We start from the raw sequence: 20,581 nt of genomic DNA on the forward strand, positions 1-20,581 counted from the left end.
AGCCTTGTTTCATTTATTATTGTTTATAATCTAATGAATGTTACAGTAACTTTGCTTTGATTTATTACTCAATCTGTTAAATTGTTTTAAAACCAGGAGTCTCAGGGCTTACTCCTGTGAAGTGCTTGTTCCCCTTACTGGTAAAAAGTGTGTTATTTTTTACAGTCGTGCTCAGCCTCTTGGAAGGCTGTGAGGCCACGTGATGGGCTGTCCCTTGAAGTCAAGCAAACAGTCCCACGTGTTAGCTTGGGAGCCACTTACCCGTCACTCCTCGGGGTGCCCTGAGTCTCCACATCTCTCCCGCTTAACCAGGAGTCAGCAGACTCCTGCCGTGTGCAGTTGTTGTGCTGGGACTCAGAGGTGACCAGACCGTCCTCAGGGAGTGTGTTCACAGAGCCACTGCAGAGCCCAGCTCCAAAGGCAGATGGAGCGGCCGGTGTGGCCGTGCACCCCAGTGGCGACTCTGGAGAGGCAGAGACCATCTGCAGACAGCTCGAGGGCCCCGGCGACGCCCGGGCGGGTGGGACCGGGGCTTCGGGCCGCGTCCCCACCGTGTTCCCTGGTAACACGGTGGGCACCCAGCACCCCTCTCCGAGCCCTGGAGGCCTGGCTCTGTGGTGGGAACTCAGGCCTTCCAGTCCCGTAGCTGCGCCTCGAAGCCGTCCTGCGGCTGGCGGTCAGGGCCTCCGCCCTGCATCCACTGTTCTCGCCGACACACCTCGAGGCTGGACTGCGCTTGACTGCTGGGAGGTCGATAGCGCCCCTGACAGCCTGGCGTGTACACGTGCGAAAGTGTTTTCGTTGTTCTTGGCCAAACGGGCAAGGAGTCAGTGTTCTCAGAGGTGGTGAGCACCTGCTGACAGGTGTGGGGTCAGCGGACCCCGAGCCAGGCCCGTCGGCCGCGCAGGGCCCTCCGGACGTCCTCGCGGCCTGTGGGAAGGGCCCCGAGATGCGGGAAAAGTTGGGTTGAACTTCGACTTTGCATGCTCACCAGAGCTAACTGTGGGTTCCTGACTGAATTACAGTTGCTGTTCCTGCACTGGCAACTTATTTTCTGTTTGTTTATTGTGAACCTCTTAGTATTGTATCAACTTTAACGTTCGATGAGGCGATGTTTAAGTCTTTGCAATCACGTTTCTTTTCTTGCGCTTCTCCGGAGTGCTCTGTACGTGAAACAGATACTGTCCGTGGGGCAGCTGTCAGGTCCGCTCACGGGCTGGTCCTGCACCTTCCTGGGTCCACGAGCTGCCTGTGCCCACCGCCCCCTTAACTGGGACGGGCCCAGCCGCACGTCCTCGGGTGCGTGCGGCGGCGCCCCCGCTCCTCTGTCGGAGGGCGTGGAGGGTGCGGAGCCGCTGCTGGACTCGGGGGGAGGGTGGGGGCCGCGGCGGGCGCGCTGTCTGCTCTGCGCTTGCTCCGTGGGGCGCCCGTCGGCGCCTAATCCCCATCTCACGCGGGCACACGTGGAAAGGACATGTGACCACTCACATGCGTTAAGTTTGATTTCCAGATAAAGAAATGATGGTTGGTATCAGAGGTCGCCTTCCTGCCCCGGCCCGGCCCTGGCACTTCGGCCTTTTCACGGGTGGGGCGAGCAGGACCGGACCCGCCACCCAGAGTGGCTCCCGGCACCCGGCAGGCGCTCCCTGGCCGTGTGTTCAGTTGACCGTGGATGGGCAGGGCTGGTGGCCCTGGAGGTTGGGGGGAGCGGGGCTGCAGCTCAGTCCTGAGGGGCGTGAGGGTGAGGAGCGAGGGGCTGGACCCGCGGAGGACGGCGGGGCTCTGGTGGAGCAGGTGGGAGCCAGGGAGCCAGGGCTGCGACAGCCGGGGGTCCCGCACCCGGGACCAGTCCCTCTCCGCCCAGACCCTTGCCCGCTGCGCCGCACAGCCCGTGCAGCAGACGGGGGACAGCGGGCCGGCGTCTGTGGGGGAGGTGTTGGCAAGGAGCGGAGCTGACGGCCCCCGGGGTCGGGACGTGTGTGGTTACATCCCGAGTCTCGGGCTGTGGTTAAGCTGCAGGCAGTTAAAGTCTTGGTCTCGTGCAGTGGAGCTTCCGGCCCATCGCGCGAAGCTGCTTTAGGCATGTTCTCCTGGGGTCTCACTTATTTCTCTTTTTGCTCTACAGGCACTAGGAAGTTTTTATTTTCTTCACGAATCCTTAAAAAACATCTACCAGTTTGACTTTAAAGGTAAGACTCCATGCTGTCCTTTGCTGTCTCCTGGAGTTTTCTGTCTTGGGGGACCCCAGCACCCTGCCCGCTGGTCTGGCTTCTCCAGGACCCCTCCGCCCAGTGCCCCTGCAAGAGGGCCGTGTGCTCTGGGTCTGATCGAGTCGTTTGCTGCAGTCACTAAGTGGGGAATCATTAGAACCCCTGGCTTTCTGGAGTTTCTGAAACCGAGATGACAGGCCTGCCCTGGACCACCCCCCTAGCCGCCCCGCCCCATTGCCATCCGTGCCGCCCCCGCTCCAGGGACAAGGCTCAGGTGGGGGCTCCGGCTCTCCAGAAGCGGAGCTAGAGGAGAAGGAGATGGCTCTGTATGTTGTATCGGGGCTCCTGTCAAACGTGAGAAAATGAAAAACAGAAACGCGACTGGAGGAGGGCGTGTTTCAGGAAGAGACGGGCCAGGGGTGTGTTTGCAGCAGAGCAGGAAGTGTAGCCCATGTCTAATGGGTGACACCACGTGTCTGTGCTGAGAAGATCCCCCCCCCCCCCAGTCTCCTGGCACAGCCCTCGCCTCTGTCCTCTGACTCGGGGGAGTTCAGGCTGTGCCCCAGGCCTGAGGGGTCCCAGTGCCTGCCCGTCCGGTCTGCGGAGTCTGCGTGTTGACCTTCCGCGTGCCGCTGTCTCTGCGTATTTCATAGAGTCCTTCAGAGCCCCCCATGTTGGGCTGTGGAGCCAGGTCACGTTAATCAGAAAGGCCACTGAGGGCGCGAGAAATGGGGGCAGCTACTCGTGTCGGTTTGTTCAGACTCGTCCCCACTCACTCATTCACTCGAGACAGATCACTCTCCCCAAGGCTGGGGGCCAGCATCGTCTCCAGACTGCTTGAGAGGTGATGTCATCCACATTGAGAGCAGGGTTCTAGCCGGCAGGGGGGATCTTCACTGCCCTGTTGCCTGGGGGTTCTTTGATGCTCGAGACACAGCCTCTGGCTTCCTGCTGAGGAGCCTGGGGTGGCTGAGCAGACGGGGCGGGAGCCCGGGCTCGGGCTGCTCTCCCCACTATCTCATGCCGGACCCCCGATGTCTGCAGGTCGTGTTCGCGTGCAGCAGGCTGGGAGCAGACAGGGACGGGCAAACACAGCAGGCCCAGGTGAAGCTGGAAGCAAAACGGGTTATGTTTCTAATAAACCTGCACCTCCAGCTTAAAGATCTACCAGATCTGCTGAACTTCTCCCGTTTGCAGGTCACCGTTTGTATACGTGTTGTATTGCTAAGTCGGACTAGTCATAAAGTGCCTGGCCAGCCCACAGTTCACTTAAACCTGTGCATTATTAGGTGCATGTCAGACGCACGGTGGAGTGGGCCGGCCCTGCTGTCGCAGACAGGAGCTGTGATGCGGCAGTCGGCGGCCGCGCCCCGAGCCCGCTAGCCCGGCGGGAGGCTTGCCGGGTCTGTGAGCGCCGCTGCGTGCGCAGGGCGGGCGTGGCTGCTGTCCCACAGCGCGGGCGCCGGCGGGGCCTCGGGCTGCCCTTGCTCTTCTGCCTGGAACTGAGTTACAGCAAGAGCAATCCAGCATTTGTGATAAGTTGGAGTGAATTTTAGAAAGAGATAGCCTGAATTTTAACACGTTGGTTCCTACTCAGAAATTTAAGAGGAAAAGGGACGAAAGGGACTTTCAGTTTCTGGTCCAACACATGAAGAGCTTGGAAGTTGTCAGTCCCATCCTCATGATGAGAAAAAATCCAAACAGGCTGCAAATAGATCCCCTAGACCCCTCAGAGAAGCAAGGTCACAGGGCAAACTGATGCCCCCCCAAAGCGGAGGAGAATCTGGGCCTCCTGGGAGCGGGGACCACCGCAGGGGCCGCTGGTCTGGACACTGAAGGAAGGCTGTGTGATGCTGGGGGCCGAGTGCGGGCAGCTGGTAGGAGAAGCGCCGGGGCCCAGCCTGAGGGCTGCGCTGTCCTGGGCTTTACCTTCAGGACCCTCACCATGTTCTCATGATGAGTGTGAAGGGAGGTCTCCATGCGCCTCTAGTGAGGGAGGGGGGAGCAGTGTTTTGAAACGTGCCCAGAGCGCTCTGCTCTCCTTGAAAGGCCTGCCCTCAGGAAAAACCATTTCACCAGAACCCAGAGCGCTGGCGTCTGATCAGGGCCTAACCAGGGGGAGGGAGACAGACAGTTCTGGCCTCCTCTAGCCTTCCTGCTGCACTGGAGACTAGACACAGAGCGGACTGAACCCGCAGTCAGCAGGAGAGAAGAAAGCACGCAAACCGAGCACAGGTGAGTGGGAGTGAAGACACTCAGTGGAGAGCACTAATGACACCAGAAGCTGGTTCTTTGAAAGGATCAATAACATTGGCAAACCATTAGCCGAGCTAACAACAACGAAAAGAGCACAAACGACCGACATTAGAAATGAGAGAGGGGCTGTCCATACTGATCCTGTGGACACTAAAAGGACAAAAAGGTTTTTAAGAAAAAAACTATTCCTATAAATTTAATACCTTATATGGACCAATTCCTTGAAAGGGACAGTCTACCAAAACTCACTCAAGGCTTGCTAGAAAATGTGAATAGATCTTTCTCTATTGAAAGAAATTCAACCAATAATTAATAACCTTCTACATAAGAAGGCGTCAGGCCAGACGGTTTCGCTGGTGATTTCACCAGGCATTTAAGGGCGACGTTATACCAATTCTCTGAAGTCTCTTCCAGAAAACAAAAGAAGAGGGAAAACTTCCTGATGCATTCTGTGAGGCCGGCATTGCCCTAATACCAAAACGAGTTAAAGATATCACGAAAAGGGAGAAATACAGACCAGTGTTTCTCGTGAACATAAAATGCAAAATCCTCAGCATAATGTTAGCAGCTTAAAAGCAACAATGGACAAGAAGAATTGTACACCAGGACCAATTCAGATTTATCCTGGTGTACAAGGCTGGTTCCGCATTCAGAAATCAATTAATGGAAGCCATCACATCAATGGGCTAAGGAAGGAAAATCAAATGATCCTATCAGTAGATGTAGAAAGAGCATTTGATAAAATCCAACACCCATTTGTAGAAACGTGCGGCAAACTGGGAATAGCAGAGAATGTCCTCAACTGGACAGAGAGCATCTTCAGAGCCTACGTTAACATCCTACGTAGTGGAGAGGAACTAGATGCTTCTCTGAGTAACAAGGTGAGGATGTCCACTCTCAGCATTTGTCTTCAGCCTCATTCAAGAAATCTTGGCTAATGCAGTAAGACAAGAAAAGTATATAATAAACTTAATGGTGGGAGTGCCTGCCTTAGTTCTTAAATAACACGTTCACATAGAAAATCTCAGCTCAGCAGCAACAGCAGCAAGTCTGTCACCAGAAGCAATTTTTCAGGATATGACTGAAGACGCACATGTCAGAGGCTTTCTTCTGTACCAGCAACGAACAGCTGGAATTTGAAATGAAAAACCCAGTATCATTCGCCGTAGCACACACACACAAAAAGTCCTTAGGGATAAGTCTAACCAGATGTGTACAAGATCTACGTGAGGAGAACTACAAAACTCTGATGGGAGAAACCAAAGAAGCCCTAAATAAACGGACAGACAGTCCATGTTCATGGATAGAAAGACTCGGGAATTTGAGGACGTCAGGTCTTTCCAACTACATATTCAGCACAGCACCGAAGTCCCAGCAAGCTGTCTTGTGGGTACCGGCAAGCTGAGCCTAAAGGTTCTAAGGGAAAGCAGGAGACCCAGAACAGGCAGAACAGTCCTGAAGGAGAAGAGCAAAGGCGGAGGGCGGACCCCGCCGACGTCAGGACTTTCCACAGCAGTCAGGACAGCGCGGTGTCGGTGGAAGACTAGACAGTAGATCCCTGGAACCGAACAGAGAGCCCAGAAGTGGACCCACACGTCCACACTCGACCGACCTTTGACAGAGGAGCAAAGGCAGCAAAGTGGAGCAAAGACAGTGTTTTTAACAGTTGGTGCTGGAACCTGCTGGACAGTCACAGGCCCCCAGATTCAGTCTAGTCGCAGACCTCACACCTTCACAGACTCACTCAAAGGGAGTCACAGAGCTGAGCGTAAGATGCGAGACTATAAAACTCCTGGGTGGCGACGTGGGAGAAAACGCAGGTGACCCTGGGCTAGTGACAGCTTTAGATACAGCACCAAATGCATGGTCCTTGGAAGAAAAAGTCAGTAAGTTGGACTTCATGAAAACTGAAAACTCATGCTCTGCAGAAGACACTGTTAAGAGAATAAGACAGCCACAGGCCGGAGAAAGTGCTCTCGGAGGACACATGAGATGAAGCGCTGCTGTCCGGAGCACACAGAGAGCTCCCACAGCTCAGCAGCGGGAACAGCCCAACTGGACAGTGAGCCCAAGGTCTGAACAGGCGTCTCACCCGGGAAGATATATGGACGGCAACACCAGGTACTCAGCATCGTGTGTCGTCCGGGAGCTGCACCTAAAGCGACAGTGAAAACCACCGCACCCTGTGAGAATGGCTTAAGTCAGAGAGACTGACGCCACTGCACCAGCGAGGCTGCGCTGCGCCCGCCCGCACCCTGGGGGCCTGCGTCTGTCCTGAGGACGTCCCTGGGCGCTGCAGTGATGACACGGTCTTTGCCTCGAGGAAGCCCATCCTGAGCAGACCTTCAGAGAGAACGTCCTTTATTCTCAGTGGAACTCAAGCTGGGCCACGGCTGTTAGTGAAGGGGGGCTCCAGAAGGTCGGATAAATTACCCCCCTGCAGGCGGTGACCCCCACCCCAGGTCAGCCCAGGCCGCACCCCATCAGGTGGCGCCGCCTGCTGTGGTGCTGATGCCTGACCCTGCCCCTTCCAGAGACAAGGGGGCTGGCCAGGAGCACAGGTGTTCCGTGGAACCGGGCAGAGGCCAGCCACTGCTGGGGCTGAACCCTCACCCGCACCCCCTGCCCCGTGCAGAGGCCGAGTGGGGGCCCAAGGCCGCCCTCCTGGCTTCAGACTGGCTGTCAGCTCCGCCCTGCTCCAGAGCTCCCCTCCACCTCCCCCGAGGTGGCACTGCTCGTCCTCCACCCTCTGGCGGGGGCACGTCCTCTGTCCATAGGGGCACTCCCCCTTCCTGGAGGCGCTCCCCAGCAAGACCCCGCTTAGGCCTCTCTTGGTGGCCACACTCAGGAGCATCCAGGTCCCGTGTCAGTCTGTGTCCCCTCTCCGGGCCCCATGTCTGCTTCCCGTGGCCGTGTCCTCAGGGCTCCCAGGAGGTTGAGGCCGTGCCTGCTGTCTGTGTCCCCAGCTTCTGGCCCCGGCCCCACAACGCTCAGCGGACATCCTGGTGCCACCCGGTGCAGGAGGAGCCTGGAAGGGCTGTTTGAGCTGGTGAGAAGCGGGGCAGGGGGCCGGGCAGGTGGGAGCCCACCCTGCAGGCCGGAGCCGTGTGAGGGCTGCCATGTCACTGGTGGGGCAAGCAGGTGGCGTCTGTGCGGGATGGGCCTGTGGCCCCCCACCGGAGAGGTCAGCTCCCCACTCAGAGTCTAGGTGGCCTGCCGCCTCGGGGAGGGGAGCTCTGGATGCGCCGCGCCCGTGACAGCGGTGCACCTCCCCATCATGATGCCGCCTGCGGGTGATGCTTGATAAATGCTGTCCTTGTGCGGAGACGGATGGGCGGTTACAGTAAGTGCTCCTGTGATTAAACGCCGCAGGTGGGGTTATGAATGGGTCACAGCTTGGCGGCGTCCCTTGTTTGTTTACACAAGCCTGTACCCCCTCCCCGGGCACCAGCCTCCTGCCTCACGGGTGCGGGGCTCTCGGGGGACCTGTCGTCCCCGTGGCTCGTCTCCGTGGTTTAGGCGGAGGGTCAGAGGAGCAGTGGGTACAGGGAGACAGCTCTACTTCGTGTGCTCTGCCCCCTGCCCCCGAGTCACTGAGAAGACCTGCCCTGTCTGATCATTGCTGTTCCACCCACGTCAGTGGCCCATGGGGTGGGCGGTACCCCCAGAAACTTACGGTGGAGCTGCTCATGGGACCTGAGCGTGACCCCCATGGACACACCAACGATCTCCTGACACCCCAGGAATCTCACCCCCAAGTCAGGCATTCTTGGCCCAGGAGCAGGGACACATGTGATGTGGGCCGGCAGCTGGTGCGGACCGTCCAGCACGATCTGGGCTGGAATCTCCCCATGGCGGTCTTGGCTGGCCCACCTGCTGCCCAGGCTCCCCGCCCCACATCTTGGGGGGAAGCTGGCAGCCTTCCACGCACCAGGCCCAGTGAGGGTTGGAGGAACAGACTCATGCATCCATTCATTTGTTCATTAAACCCCACCATGGACATAGGGATATCGGTCTGTGAAAACAAACAACCCGAGGCCTGGCTGTAAAAGGACCAGACCAGGCCCTGTGTGCAGCGGGTCTGCCAGGTGAAGGGAGGTGGCCCCCCACGGGCACTGGACAGGCCAGCGTGGGCAGGGGTGGGGGGCGCTGGTCCCGAGTGCCCTGCCGGCTGTCCTCTCCCCCCGCCCGCCCCACGTGAACTCCTCTTCACTGCGTGAGTGATGTTGGCTGGATCGAGGAGAAAATCGATGTTATTAAATAAATTCATATTAAGCAGGAGTGAACGGTAACTCCATAGCCCTTTTAAATATAGCCGCAGTTTGAACAGAGGATGCCAATTAGCCCCTGTAAATCTGCAGGCTGGAAGCTCTCAGGGGATAATGAAGTGGACTGTCAGGTTCCAGGTCGTGGGGTGGGAATTTATGAGGCACACGTGTCCCCAGGAGCAACTGGCCAGACTGGGGTCGGTGGCCCTCGTCAGGCCCTCCTCCCGGGCCTCCCTCGCTGCTCCGGTGGGACCGGGACCCCAGGTGGCCTCAGCTGGCTGAAGGGAGACCCCTGTGGCCTCAGCTGGCTGAAGGGGGACCCCAGTGGCCTCAGCTGGCTGAAGGGGGACCCCAGTGGCCTCAGCTGGCTGAAGGGGGACCCCAGGTGGCCTCAGCTGGCTGAAGGGGCTGTGGCGCTGGGTCACAGGGTTCTTCCACTCTTTTCTAGCTAAGAAGTACAAAAAGGTCACCGGGAAGGAGATCTACTCGGACACGCTGGAGAGCACGCCCATGCTGGAAAAAGAGAAGTTTCCGCAGGACTACTTCCCCGAGGTGCGTGCCCCACCCTGCCGGCCGCTTCCTCACCAGCGCGCTCACTTTCCGAGCGGCCACGTTGGAGGTGGAATTTAGGGCGTGGTGGGGGTCCCACCGTGGTGGCTGTCACCCTCCAGCGCTCTGTCTTCCTGGGAGGTCCTGAAACCCGTGCGGGCCCCTCTGGGCTGTCTGACGTGAGGCCTGGGAGGGTCCGTGGTGTTTATTGTTACATCATAGGTAAATTTTCTAATCTTCGTTTCCAGGCAAAGGAACCTTCCCCAAAAGTAGAAAAAGAATTATTGGTTGATTTGGGGCCTGGAGTGTGCTGGGTCCTCCCAGCAAACCTTGGTGTGAGCGGCTCGATCCAGCCTGTGAAACTATATGACCAGATAGCGGGGGTGTGTGGGACCATGGCACATGGGGGGTCTTCCCTGCCCCCAGAGTGCTGGTGTGAGCCCCCGACTCTCACAGGTGAAGCCAGTGTGGGGCTGTGGCCGCCAAGAGACACAACTGCAGGCTTGGAGCCAGGGCCCCGTGCGCCCCCCATGCCTGCCCCGCGCACCTGCTCCGGGCGAGGGAAGGCCCTGGGATCGTCTCTCACCCCTGCTCAGACACAGTTAATCAGAAACCTGAACGTATTTCCCTTGGGTTCTACTGCGCTTGTGGATAGTTCTGTCATTTTTATGAGCCGTCACACTGCATACGTCATTTTGGGTTCTGGTGTTTTTAGTAAACGTTATTAACAGCCAGCATTTTGGAGTCTCCTGTTGCTGAATGATTCAGCCCTGCTTCCCCGGCTCTCGGTGCCTGAATCACGCTGGGATGTGGACTGTGACTGAAGCCTTTGGGCGCTGAGGTGGGGCAGCTGGGTGTCCGCACGCGGCCCGCCTCCTTGTCAGGAGGAGGCTCTCGGCCACAAGAAGGATGTCTGTGCCGAGTCCTCTCTGCCTGAGGATCGCCCGCCGCTCAGCGGAGGGGCCCCTCCTGATTTCAGCAAGGCCACAACTTTATTAACTTGCTTTATGACCTGATCCTGGAGGGACGGGATTGCAGCGCCTCTGTGAAGGATGGGCACTGTCTCCATGCCGGGACGCGGCTTCCTCCTCCACTGTCCCCCAGCCAAGGCCGCGGTGTCAGGGGCCCGCCTCCTGTCCTGGCCTCCCCCGGCCTCCACTGTCCCTGCCCCTCAGCACCGCTCCCCCTACCCGCCCCTCGCTGCGTCCCAAGGTCAGAGAAGCAGTAGCCGGGAAGTTCCAGAGGCTTCAGTTCTGAACCCTCCTCGATGTGGCCTAATTTCAGCCCTGCGGCCGGTGGACGTGTCCAGCAGGAGGACGGGCCTGAGGTCCCCTTGAATAGGACAAGGGCCGAGAACTCAGTTTCAGTTCCTGCTGGTCTCCTGGTCCCACTCCCCATCCAGACGGCACTGGTGTGCACTCACCTCGGCCTGACAGTGATCAGGGCCCCAGTGAAAGGAGTGCGAGCTGGAGGGAAGCCAGGGTGGGGGCAGGGCTGCACACCACAAGGTCGGGGCTCGGCCCTTCCTGGATGCCAGCACCTTATAGTGGGAGAGCCAGCGGAAAGAGGTCCCCTGGGGCAGTTTGGGGCAGCCCTGAGCTCTGGTACTTAAGCATCTTCTCCAAAGAGGGTCCCGTGATCCCACTGCCGATGTCCAGGGTCCTGGCTCTCCTCAGGCCGATGACCCGGCACCCACAGAGTGAGAAGCCTCCAGGCTCCCCTCGGGCCTGCCCACCTCCCCCACCACTGGGCTGGAGACCCGCAGGTGACCCTGGCTCTTCCCTCCTCACCCAGGGGTCTAATGCCAGCCCAGTGGGGGCCCTCACCTGACCTGAGGGTGGGCTGAGGTGCCCCAGGGGAGTCAGTGCCTGACGGGTCAACTGGGAGGGACACAGGGTGGGCGGCGGGCCCGTGGCGAGAGCTGGACACAGGACGGTGAGGGCCACAGGCACCTGGGAGGGAAGGCAGGGCTGAATGGGGAGGCCACAAGGCCGGCCATACCCAGGTCAGCGCTGGGGCTGGGCAGCCAGGGCCAGGCAGAGCGATCCCAGGGACCCGGGCTGTGTGGTGTAAGGATACGCGGGCTGGGAGCAGGGCTTTTGAGGTAGCCCCCCAAGCAGTTGAGGCTGCTGCCCACCCAGAGGCCGCCTGGTGCCTGGGAAGTCGATCCCACTGCGCTGGCCCCCGAGGGCGGGGGCGCACTTGGTGACCCGGCACCAAGTGGACCCTCCATGCGGCCTGGCTGCCCCGGGATCTCCCACAGCCCACCCGGGTCCCTTGTCCTCTCGGTACTCACCAGGGACTCCAGAATTCAGGGTCCTCCCCCTGCACCTGCGGCCTCGGGAGCTAGGGTCACCGGAGGCTCCCAGTGTCCGTCAGCCAAGAGCTGTAAGAGGCTTCTGTGCCTGTCATTGTGTGGGCAGAAGGGAGCCCCACGGAGGAGGCAGCTTCTCCCAGAGAAAGTGTCCAGCCCCTCGCCCCCTGCCCCCTGAGGCTCCGGCCTCCATCCCTCCCTGGGCAGGGGCCTAGGGTGGCCAGTGTGCATCCTCCTGAGGTGCTGGCTGGTTCCGGGGGGCAGACGTGAGGGGGCGGAGCTGCCCGCGGACCTGCTCCGGGGCCACACTTCCCGCCCGCAGGCAGAGGGGGATGCAGCTCCAGAAGGAAGGGGTTGGGGTGTCACCGGGTGGACCCTGGTCCCCCGACTGGAGAGCAGCGTGCTGCTGGGACTAGGGGACCCCCCGGGGCCCTGGCCCAAAGTGATGTTGCTGCTGGAAGCCGCCCCGTCTGCGTGCGGCCCGGGGCCTGGCGGCGGGTGTCCGGGGGCGCCCGTCTTCCTTGCATCCTGATAGATGAACAGAAGGAAAATCTCACTGAGAAACACAAATGCTTCTCGTGTTCTGTCAGCAGTGAGACATTTCTCAGGTGTGTCGAACTCCACGGCCATTGCTGGGACTGACTGTCCGTGTCTTTGCTGGCGGCCCCTGCCTCGCGTGGCCTGGGGGGACCGTGGTGCCTGGGGTGGCGCTGGGGCAGCTCGGCCCCTGCCCTCCTGCCGGCCCGCGGGACCGTCCTTTAGCTTTGTTTGAACACATTTTGGGGGAGGGAATTAGTCTAAGACCGATTTCTCTTTCTTTTATTACCGTCACTTAAGGATAATCTAAATGTAATTACCATGATGGAAGCATAATGTGATTCCAGATAATCCCAGCCACTGCATATAAAACTAACAAAGCTCTCCCTGCTGATCTATAGGTTCTCTGGGCTCGACATGGGTTTCAAATGCTGCCTCTGGGAGCAGCACTCCAGATAATGTGAGACCATTTTTAAAAAGCAGATTTGTGTAGTCGATCAGGGCCAAGGCATTTTTTCCTCTTGCCCGTAGTGAGAAATTGGTTGTTACCATAGATCACAGGGACCGCTCCAAGCTCTTATGAAAGATGAATTAATTCCACTAATGCTCCGAAGCGGGCCTTTCACGGGGAGGCTGTGTGCTGATAACCTTCCCGCAGCCTGCCTTTGCTCCCTGTGATTTATGCCGTCTTTTAGTAGATGAAACCGCCTGTATTCGCAATCCATCTCCTGGCTAAAGGAACCCTATTAACAAGGGATCTGAGCAGAGACTTAATATTGTAAGGTGAACGATGCGGCAGCCTCCCCCCCCACGTGACGTGGTCTTCACTCCAGCGGTGGTGACCTCTCCCAGGGTTGGGGTGGGCACCCCCGGGGGCACCTTGGCCACTACCATCTCCTCTGCGGTCGCCTGGAGCCCTGGATGATTTCTGAAGGTGGCCGATGATCAGAGAGCTTGGGGACGTAGACGGAAAGGCGCAGAGTCAGACCTTCGAGGAGGCCCCGCTACCCTGTACGCACTCCGCCTCCGTCTGCAACAAGCGTCTATGTCCAGAAACTTCTATGCGCGCTTGTGTAGTCGAGCATGAGGACCTATGACAGAGGCCCCAGGTTTCCCATCTGTGTGCCCCCCAGACGCGTGCCAGGAGAGCGGTGGGGGGAGGCGGGACAGCGTGTGTTTACGCAGGCGGGTGAGTGTGCCCCTGTGCGTGTGTGTTTCAGGCAGAGTGTGTGGGTAAGCCACAGCGGGCAGTCACCTGGTGGGAAAGCTGCCTGTACCTTCTGGTGCCTGGGGGGTGTTCTTGCCCACCCCACACCCCAGTGTGGCCCCGGTCGTGATCCCTGAGACCTCAAGGTCCAAGCCTGGGAATGAGGGTCCAGCAGTTTGGAAAGTGGATTCCGTCCTCTGGATGGAGGTGGGGGTCCAGTGTCCTCGCCTGTTCCCCACTGGGCCACACGGTGCCCCCAGGGCACGTGTTCACTCCTGGTGCCGGGGGACCCCAGCCTGTGAGCTTGAGTCCCAGCGGGAGAAATGGACCTTGTGTGTGTAGTCAGTCCGGGACTGTCCTGGCAGGGTGTGTGGGGTGGGGTGGGTGCCGGCTGCAGAGGCTGGTGTCTGGTGAGCTGGGGGGACCTGGAGGGAAGGAGCCACCAGGGAGCTGGGAAGTTTTTGCTTCTGAGAGTGAAGAGTGAAAGAAGTCCTCCTCCAGTGACTGGTTTTGTGGCAGGAGGGGTCCTGGGTGGTGTGCACTTGGAGGTGCGGGGGCTTCACAGCCGTGCCTGGGGCGGGGCCTGGTGATGCAGCCCCAGAGGCACATCCTTCAGGTGTCCCGGCCTTTCTGGTTAGAGTCCAGGAGGGGCGGGGGCGGGGACAGCCGGCTTGACCCCTGGTGCAGGGCCCCTCCTGGGGAAGCGGGGGCCTGCAGGGGCTGGTGCTGGCTGGGAGCAGCCTCCCGGACGTCCCTGCTGGGGTGTGAGCTCCTCGCTGCCCATTTCTGCGAAGGGCTGGCTGGGCGAGGCAGGGGATGCAGGACACAGTGGTTGGCCCCTGGTGAGTGGTGCCCGCTGCCCGGTCTCTGCACTGCCCTCCCGCCTCCCTCCAGTGGGTGCGCCCACCCGCCACCCGCATGGCTACTCTGGGGCTTGTGGCTGTGTCCCTGCTCCCGGAGGCTCGCCCTGAGCAGAGTCAGGGCTGCCCTGTGCCATGGTTTCTGGTTTCCAAACGTGCACGAGGGCACCAGGGTCACTGCGACCTCTCCCGGTCTCTATCCTCAGGGCTCCGTGGCCCAGGGTCCAGCAGCTCCCTAGTCAGGCAGCCTGACCCACAGCATCCATCTTCACGGAGCGTCCTGCTGGGCTGTGGGCCACACCCCTTCCTCCCACCTCGCCCCACCCTGCCCCGCGTGAGCACCAGGGGGCAGGGTGGTCATGGACCCAGGACAGGGCAGGTGCCGGCCCAGTGGGGGACGTGCCCCCTCTGTCCTCTCGTGAACAGCAAGACCAGGTGGGGGTGCTCAGTGACCCTTCTCCCAGGCTCTCCAAGTAAGGTTCTTTCTTGGGGGAAGAGGATAAGAAGATGGAGCAGAAGTTAATGTGGGGTTCCTTTGACCCCCTCTCTGTCTGTAGGGCCCCACGAGGTTCTCTTCGGGCGACGAGACTACAGGCCTGGAGCACCGCTGGGGGAGGGCCCTGCGGGAAGCGGCCTCCATGGGGCCGCGTGCAGTTCCGTCCCCGTCAGCACGTGCTGTCACCTGCCAGGCCTGACAGCCTGTCACGTGGCCCCCGCACTGTCCCCAGGGCACCCTGCACGCCCATCCTGCAGAGCTGCCGCCCCGGCGTCCTCCCCCCAAGCCAGGCTCCCCACGTGCTGGGCTGGCCGCGTCCCTGGGCCTCTCTCCAGCCTGGGCAGTGGTGGGTAGAGGACGGTGGTGGCCTTGTCCCTCGGCCCCTTCCTGCCTGTGGCTGAGCTGGAGCGGGGAGCCAGCAGGCGCCCTGAGCGCGGAGAGAGCAGCTGACCTCATCCGACTGGAAAAGCATGTCAGGCGCCCCAACTGCGTGGGAGCCGTGTGGGCCCCTCCTTCTCTGTCGGCCGCTTACAAGTGTCACCTGTTTATTTTTCAGTGCAAGTGGTCGAGGAAAGGCTTCATCCGGACGAGGTGGTGCGTGGCGGACTGGTACGTCCCTTGAGGTCCTTGCCTGTGCCTGACTCCCGGGACGTTCCCCTTTCGGACTGGGCACAAGTGGTGTGTGGCTTGGACGTCCATCAGAGGCTGCCCACCCTACCTTCCCCTCTTGACCCTCCTTGTTCTGGTGATGCCATGTGGCACAGAGCACTGTCACCCGGTCCCTGTAACGCCGGTGTTCCGGTGCTCACGTCCACCTGCCCCTGCCCTCCTCCCTGGGAGCCCCCTTGAGAGCCAAGAGCTGGTGCAGGGCTCCCCGGACCCCTCCCTCTGGTAGTCCTACTGCGCTGCATCCAGCTGCAGGAAGTGGGGTTCTGTGGGGCATGGAGCGCAGGTGAGGCAGGACCCTTGCTGACTTGGGGACCCCAGGCATGGCCTTCCTGTGGGGCACCCTCCATGGTGCACGCCTGTCTTCTCCCGGGACAGGAACCCTTGAAAACTGCTCCCTGCTGTCCTGACCTGCGTGCAGCACCTGTGGCTGGGCCCTGCTGGTCCCAAGGCTGTGGTCTGCACAGCGAGGTCCTGGAGTGGCTGGAGTAGGGGTGTTGCCCCCTGCAGGCCCTGGGGAGAGGGCTGTCCAGACGCTGGCTGACCGCAGCTGGGCCCTCAGCTGCCCCTGCTATGAATGTCCACACAGGCCCCTCACTGGGGCCTCGAGGGTTGGGGTGCTCCCTGGAACGGGGATCCTAGAGCATGAGAGAGCAGGAGGGAGCTCGAGCCAGCTGCAGCCTCCAGGACCCGACTGCCCGCTTGAGCCTGTGTGGTCAGTCCCGCAGGCCCAGGCGCGGCATGGGAGGGCACAGGGGGCTGCTGCCAGCTCTGCAGATGTGTCCCGCTGGGTCTCGGGCCCAGTGGTCCCAACTCTGCGGGTGGCATGGGGCGCCCCCAGGCCACCACTCACTGTGTGGCAGACATGCCCCAGCGATGCCCAGGGGCCCTGGGGTGTGGGGAGGCTGACTGGGCTGAATCCGGCCTCACCATCTCCCTGAGAAGCCAGGCCAACAGTGCCCTGCTGTTTCCCCAAGGGTTTTCCAGGTTCTGTGAGCTAGGGGCTTCTTCTTGGGAGTGAAATGAATCACTCAGTGCCCCCATGTCACGGGGTCCCCCTACAGTGAGCACTGCTGGACAGGGGTGGCTCCAGGCTGCACCACCAGCCACCCAGGAGGGAGCCGAGTCCTGGGGAAGTGACTCCCCCATCCCCCCACCCCCGTTTTGGCCCACAGCTTGAAGGAAGTTTCTGGGGTCGTGTGTAAGTTCTTTGCTTTAGAGAAACAGTTCCCTTGCCATCCACTGAGCTGCTGTGTTTGTAACACTGAGAGCCTGCGTGCAGGGTCTAGTGTGTCCTCCTCTGACCAGAGGAGGACATGCCCTGGGCAGCCTGGTGCGGCTGAGGGGGACGGGTATGCGGGGTGCCCTTGGGAGCCAGGGGGACAGCGTGGGGGCCGCCCTGGGTGACCCAGCGGCGCCAGCCCCTCTGAGCCCCTCGCCATGAGCCCCTCCTCTGTCCCTGCAGTGCCTTTGACTTGGTGAACATCCACCTTTTCCACGATGCGTCCAATCTGGTGGCCTGGGAGACGAGCCCCTCAGTGTACTCGGGCATCCGGCGCAAGGCCCTGGGCTACGTGCTGGACAGGTAGGTGCCCACCCGCCTCCGGGAGGACTGACACTCGTTCTTCAAAGCCACTTCTCCTAGTTTGCCTTTTCCTGTTTACCAAAAATATGAAACTTGCAAAGGTCAAGCCCATGGGGGATGCACAAACGCCGACCCCGCCCCAGGCTCACGAGGTCCCACCCAGACATGCTGAAGGCTGGGTGGCCTCACCTGCTTTTCCGTTTTGGGGGAGGAGGGACCGAGGCAGACGAAGCTCAGCTGCAGCATCTCCTCGGCCTCAGCTCAGAGACCGGAGCTCCTGGGGTCTTCCCAGGCTCTGCCCCTCGGAGCAGCCGGCTGTATGGGGTCTGCTCCACGAGGCTCCTGCTGCCAGCCCGGGTGAGCACTGCCTCCCTCCTCGCTCTGCCCGGCTTCCTGGATCTGGCCGGGGGGCCTCTAGTCAGAGGGGAGTCAGCCTCAGTGGTCTCCAGGGTGGTGGAGCTGCTCCCGCCTCCGACCCAGGCTCCCAGCCCCCCTACCCCATCACAGCTGGTTTTCAGGACCCTCCCACGGGGCCCTCTGGGGCCCTCTGTCTGTCTGCAGTGGTCTCGTTTGACCCTCCCTGGGGTTAGCGCTGAGGCGCTGTCATCTGGAAAAGAAAAGCAGCCCCACACACCCAATTAACAGGCTGTGTTTGGTCTTGTTTTGCAAACGGGCCCTTTGCTGGAGCCCGGCTGGCTCACCTCCCCGCCCCTTTCAATTGACTTCTCAGCCCAGCGCCTTCCCGCCCCCTGGGCCCTGAGTTGTGCCTGTCCCTTCCGTGCACGTGCTCGGCCGGGACGTGCTCTGGACGGGGGTAAGGTGGGGAGCGTGTCCCCGTGCGGATGAGGCGGTGGCTGTCAGCCCACCTCCGGGGCCCTGAGGTCAGGCCCCTCAGCCCGTCCCAGCCCACCCCGAGGACCCCGCGGAGGACTCCCATGACGGGGCTGCGGGGTCTGCTAGCTTTTGCGGCTACTCCTGCACCGAGGGCTTGGCCTCACGTCACCTTCCCGGCGTGCATGGAGCCGGGCTGGGGTGTGAGTGGCGTCCGAGGCGGTGGAGGGGCCGGGCAGACCCGAGCCTGAACCTGCTCTCGGCCCGACGCCGGAGGCTTTGGCCCACATGCACCTGTAGGGCCCAGAGCTTTGTCCCCTCAAGCTGACCAGGACTGCCATTCTGGGCGGCTTATCCACTGGTCGCTGTCTCTCGAGACCTCCCGGGGGCAGGTGCTAGCATCACCCAGTCTGTGCTGAGGCCCCAGGTTGTCACAACTGCAGCGCCGCCCCCGCTGGCACAGCGCTGGGGGAGGGGGCACCGGTGCTGGTGGGAACAGCTGCCTCAGTTCAGGGGGAGGGAGGGGTGCGGTTCCAGCAGACTCAGCAGCAGCCCTCCCCGGAGGGGCCACCTCGCAGCGGCCGGACCTGCCTCCCCGGGGCCGCTTGGCTCGGGTGCTGGTCTCGCGGACCGGTCAGGCCGTCAGAGGGGCGGGGGGTCCGGCACTTCCCTGCGGCCCTGCGTTCCCATGAGCCGCTCCTGTGGGGCGCACAGCCAGCCGCGGATCCGGACCTCCGCCGCGCGGGGCAGCCGCCCGCACAAAGGGCCGCTCTGCAGTGCGGTGACTGACGGGCGCCCTTTCATCGCGGAAGCTAACCTTTTGGCAGCCACCAGCAGACTGCATTCTGCGCTGCCGACCGGGAGGACAATGCCACGCTGGCCCTTTGAATGGACTCTGCCACCAACAGTGCCCCATTCACGGCGCTGGGAACCTCTGGGAACATTGTCTGCGGGCCGGCGTGGACGCGGGGAGACGGCGAGGAGGCTCCGAAGGCGGCCCGCCTTCCTGGCTTAATCCCCTGTAAAGCTTTGCAGGCCGCATTTCCCTCGGAGCCGGGTCAGGCCGGGAGGGGGCACGCCGGCCCCACGAGCCGGGGGCAGGGGGGCGGGGGGGCTCGGGTTAAAATGAGAGGCACCTGGTGCTGCGTTCGCACCTTTCCTGCGAATCTGAGGTTATTCCAAACTTCAAAGCTTACTTAAAAAGACCCGAGAGAGAAACCCTCATCTGGAATGTGTAACCTTCGAGCCGAGGCTCCAAGCAACACCTGTTAGCGGCGCCGGCGTCGTGGGCGGACCCACGTGGGCGTCGGAAAACAGCGTTCCCAGTGTTGGCAAGGGGCAGCCGGTGGGCTCACCGGGCTTTTTCTTGCAAGGATGATCCTGATGTTTCTCGTGCAGTGAACATTTTACTTCAAGCCTCTCGTTTTACAAGTTAAAAGGAGACAAACCCCTTTATCAGCGAGGAGCGTTAAGCTCGAAGACGTGGGAGTGGGCGGCCGCACGGCTGTCCCGGCCCCTGCGCAGGGCCTGGGGTCCCGTCTGCCTGGAGGAGTGGCTCGGACCCTCCACGGGGCCGAGGGCTGGGCTGTGGGGGCCGCCTGCCCCTCTGCGCCCCCCGTGGGGAGGGCCCTCTCCCAGGCCGGCGGTCACGGTCTTGGAGAGCGTTTGGGGCGGTGAACAGGGGCAGACACCTCCGCTCACACACTCCTTCCTGGAGTCTCCCAAGCTTTCTGCTGTGAAATGAGGTTTTTTTTCCACAAGTGACAGGGCTCTTGTGTCTCCCCTTTGAAATGCAGCCCGGCCAGGTTCGCAGGAACGTTTTTACATCACAACTGTGAAATCTGGGCATAAAGCACCCCTTTGTCCCCCCAGTATCTCCTCACAAATACAGTCCGTTGTCACAGCGCTGAAGTTAATTTGATCAACATTGGGACATTTAACTTTTATGTCCAGTCAAAAGAGTTGTTTCACGCTCATTTTGGGTATTCAAAGAAAATGATTGCCAGAAAAATAATGCTGCCCGGAACAATTCCGAGCAATTAGTTTCCCAGGGCGAGGCGGTGTGATGCGGCCGCCACACAGGGCCCCTTTGTCGTCCTGCGGGCGGTCATCAGTCAGCTGTCAGCTGCTCAAAGACCCCAGTCTCAGGGTTTCTCTCCCGGCCGTTCCCAGAGCTCGCCTCGCTGAGCAGCCAGCAGAAGAAAAGCCACAGGTCTCCAGGCGGAGGCTGACTCCCTGCTCCGGGTGCAGGTCACCGGGACGCCCCGCCTGGCTGGCCGCCCTGACCTCGCCTCCCGCCCGACGGCCTGGGGAGCCGGCTGCCGCACCCTGTCCTGGTTCCAGCCTGCGCCCTCCAGTGCCTGGATGTCCCGTGTCTGTATGGGGCCCAGCACGGACATGAGAGTCCCAGGTCCGACGGGCAGCACAGGCCCGCGCTCCTCAGCTGAGGGCTCTGGGCTCCCCTGTGTTCCTAGCGTTGGGCAGGCAGGCCGGCCCCCGGGAGGATGTGTGTGACGTCCGTGAGCTCACGGTTCCTCACAGCTCTGGTGGCCGTGGCTCTGTGACGTGTCCTTTACTGAAAGCTAACCCGAGCACCCAGGCCAGTGTCGAGGGCGGTGGCATAAGTTCCCGCCCTCCACTCAGCAGCCGCACTTTTGTGCTTTTCCACACTCGTCCTTCTGTTCAGGAAGGACACGGGGGTGCCCCAGACGCCCCTGCTCTCTGTCCTGACCCTCTTGGGCCCCTTCCCAGGCCCGGGCCTGTGTTCCCTGGACGCGCGCTCACTCCCGCCCCGGCCCCGGG

General features: G+C 61.1%; 1 protein-coding gene across 4 annotated transcripts in view; it reads left to right on the forward strand.

The window, feature by feature from the left end:
* The window catches only part of INPP5A (inositol polyphosphate-5-phosphatase A), a 157,522-nt gene that overhangs the window by 98,343 nt on the left and 38,598 nt on the right, over positions 1-20,581 (forward strand). For all 4 annotated transcript variants that reach the window (XM_064488576.1, XM_064488577.1, XM_031462056.2 and 1 more), the window contains exons 5-8: positions 2,126-2,189; positions 9,183-9,286; positions 15,254-15,306; positions 16,829-16,948. In XM_064488576.1, the coding sequence (XP_064344646.1) occupies positions 2,126-2,189; positions 9,183-9,286; positions 15,254-15,306; positions 16,829-16,948 (341 nt within the window). The remainder of the gene's footprint in view (positions 1-2,125; positions 2,190-9,182; positions 9,287-15,253; positions 15,307-16,828; positions 16,949-20,581) is intronic.

Source organism: Camelus dromedarius, chromosome 8 (genome assembly GCF_036321535.1).
Source record: "Camelus dromedarius isolate mCamDro1 chromosome 8, mCamDro1.pat, whole genome shotgun sequence".
Lineage (NCBI taxonomy): Eukaryota > Metazoa > Chordata > Mammalia > Artiodactyla > Camelidae > Camelus > Camelus dromedarius.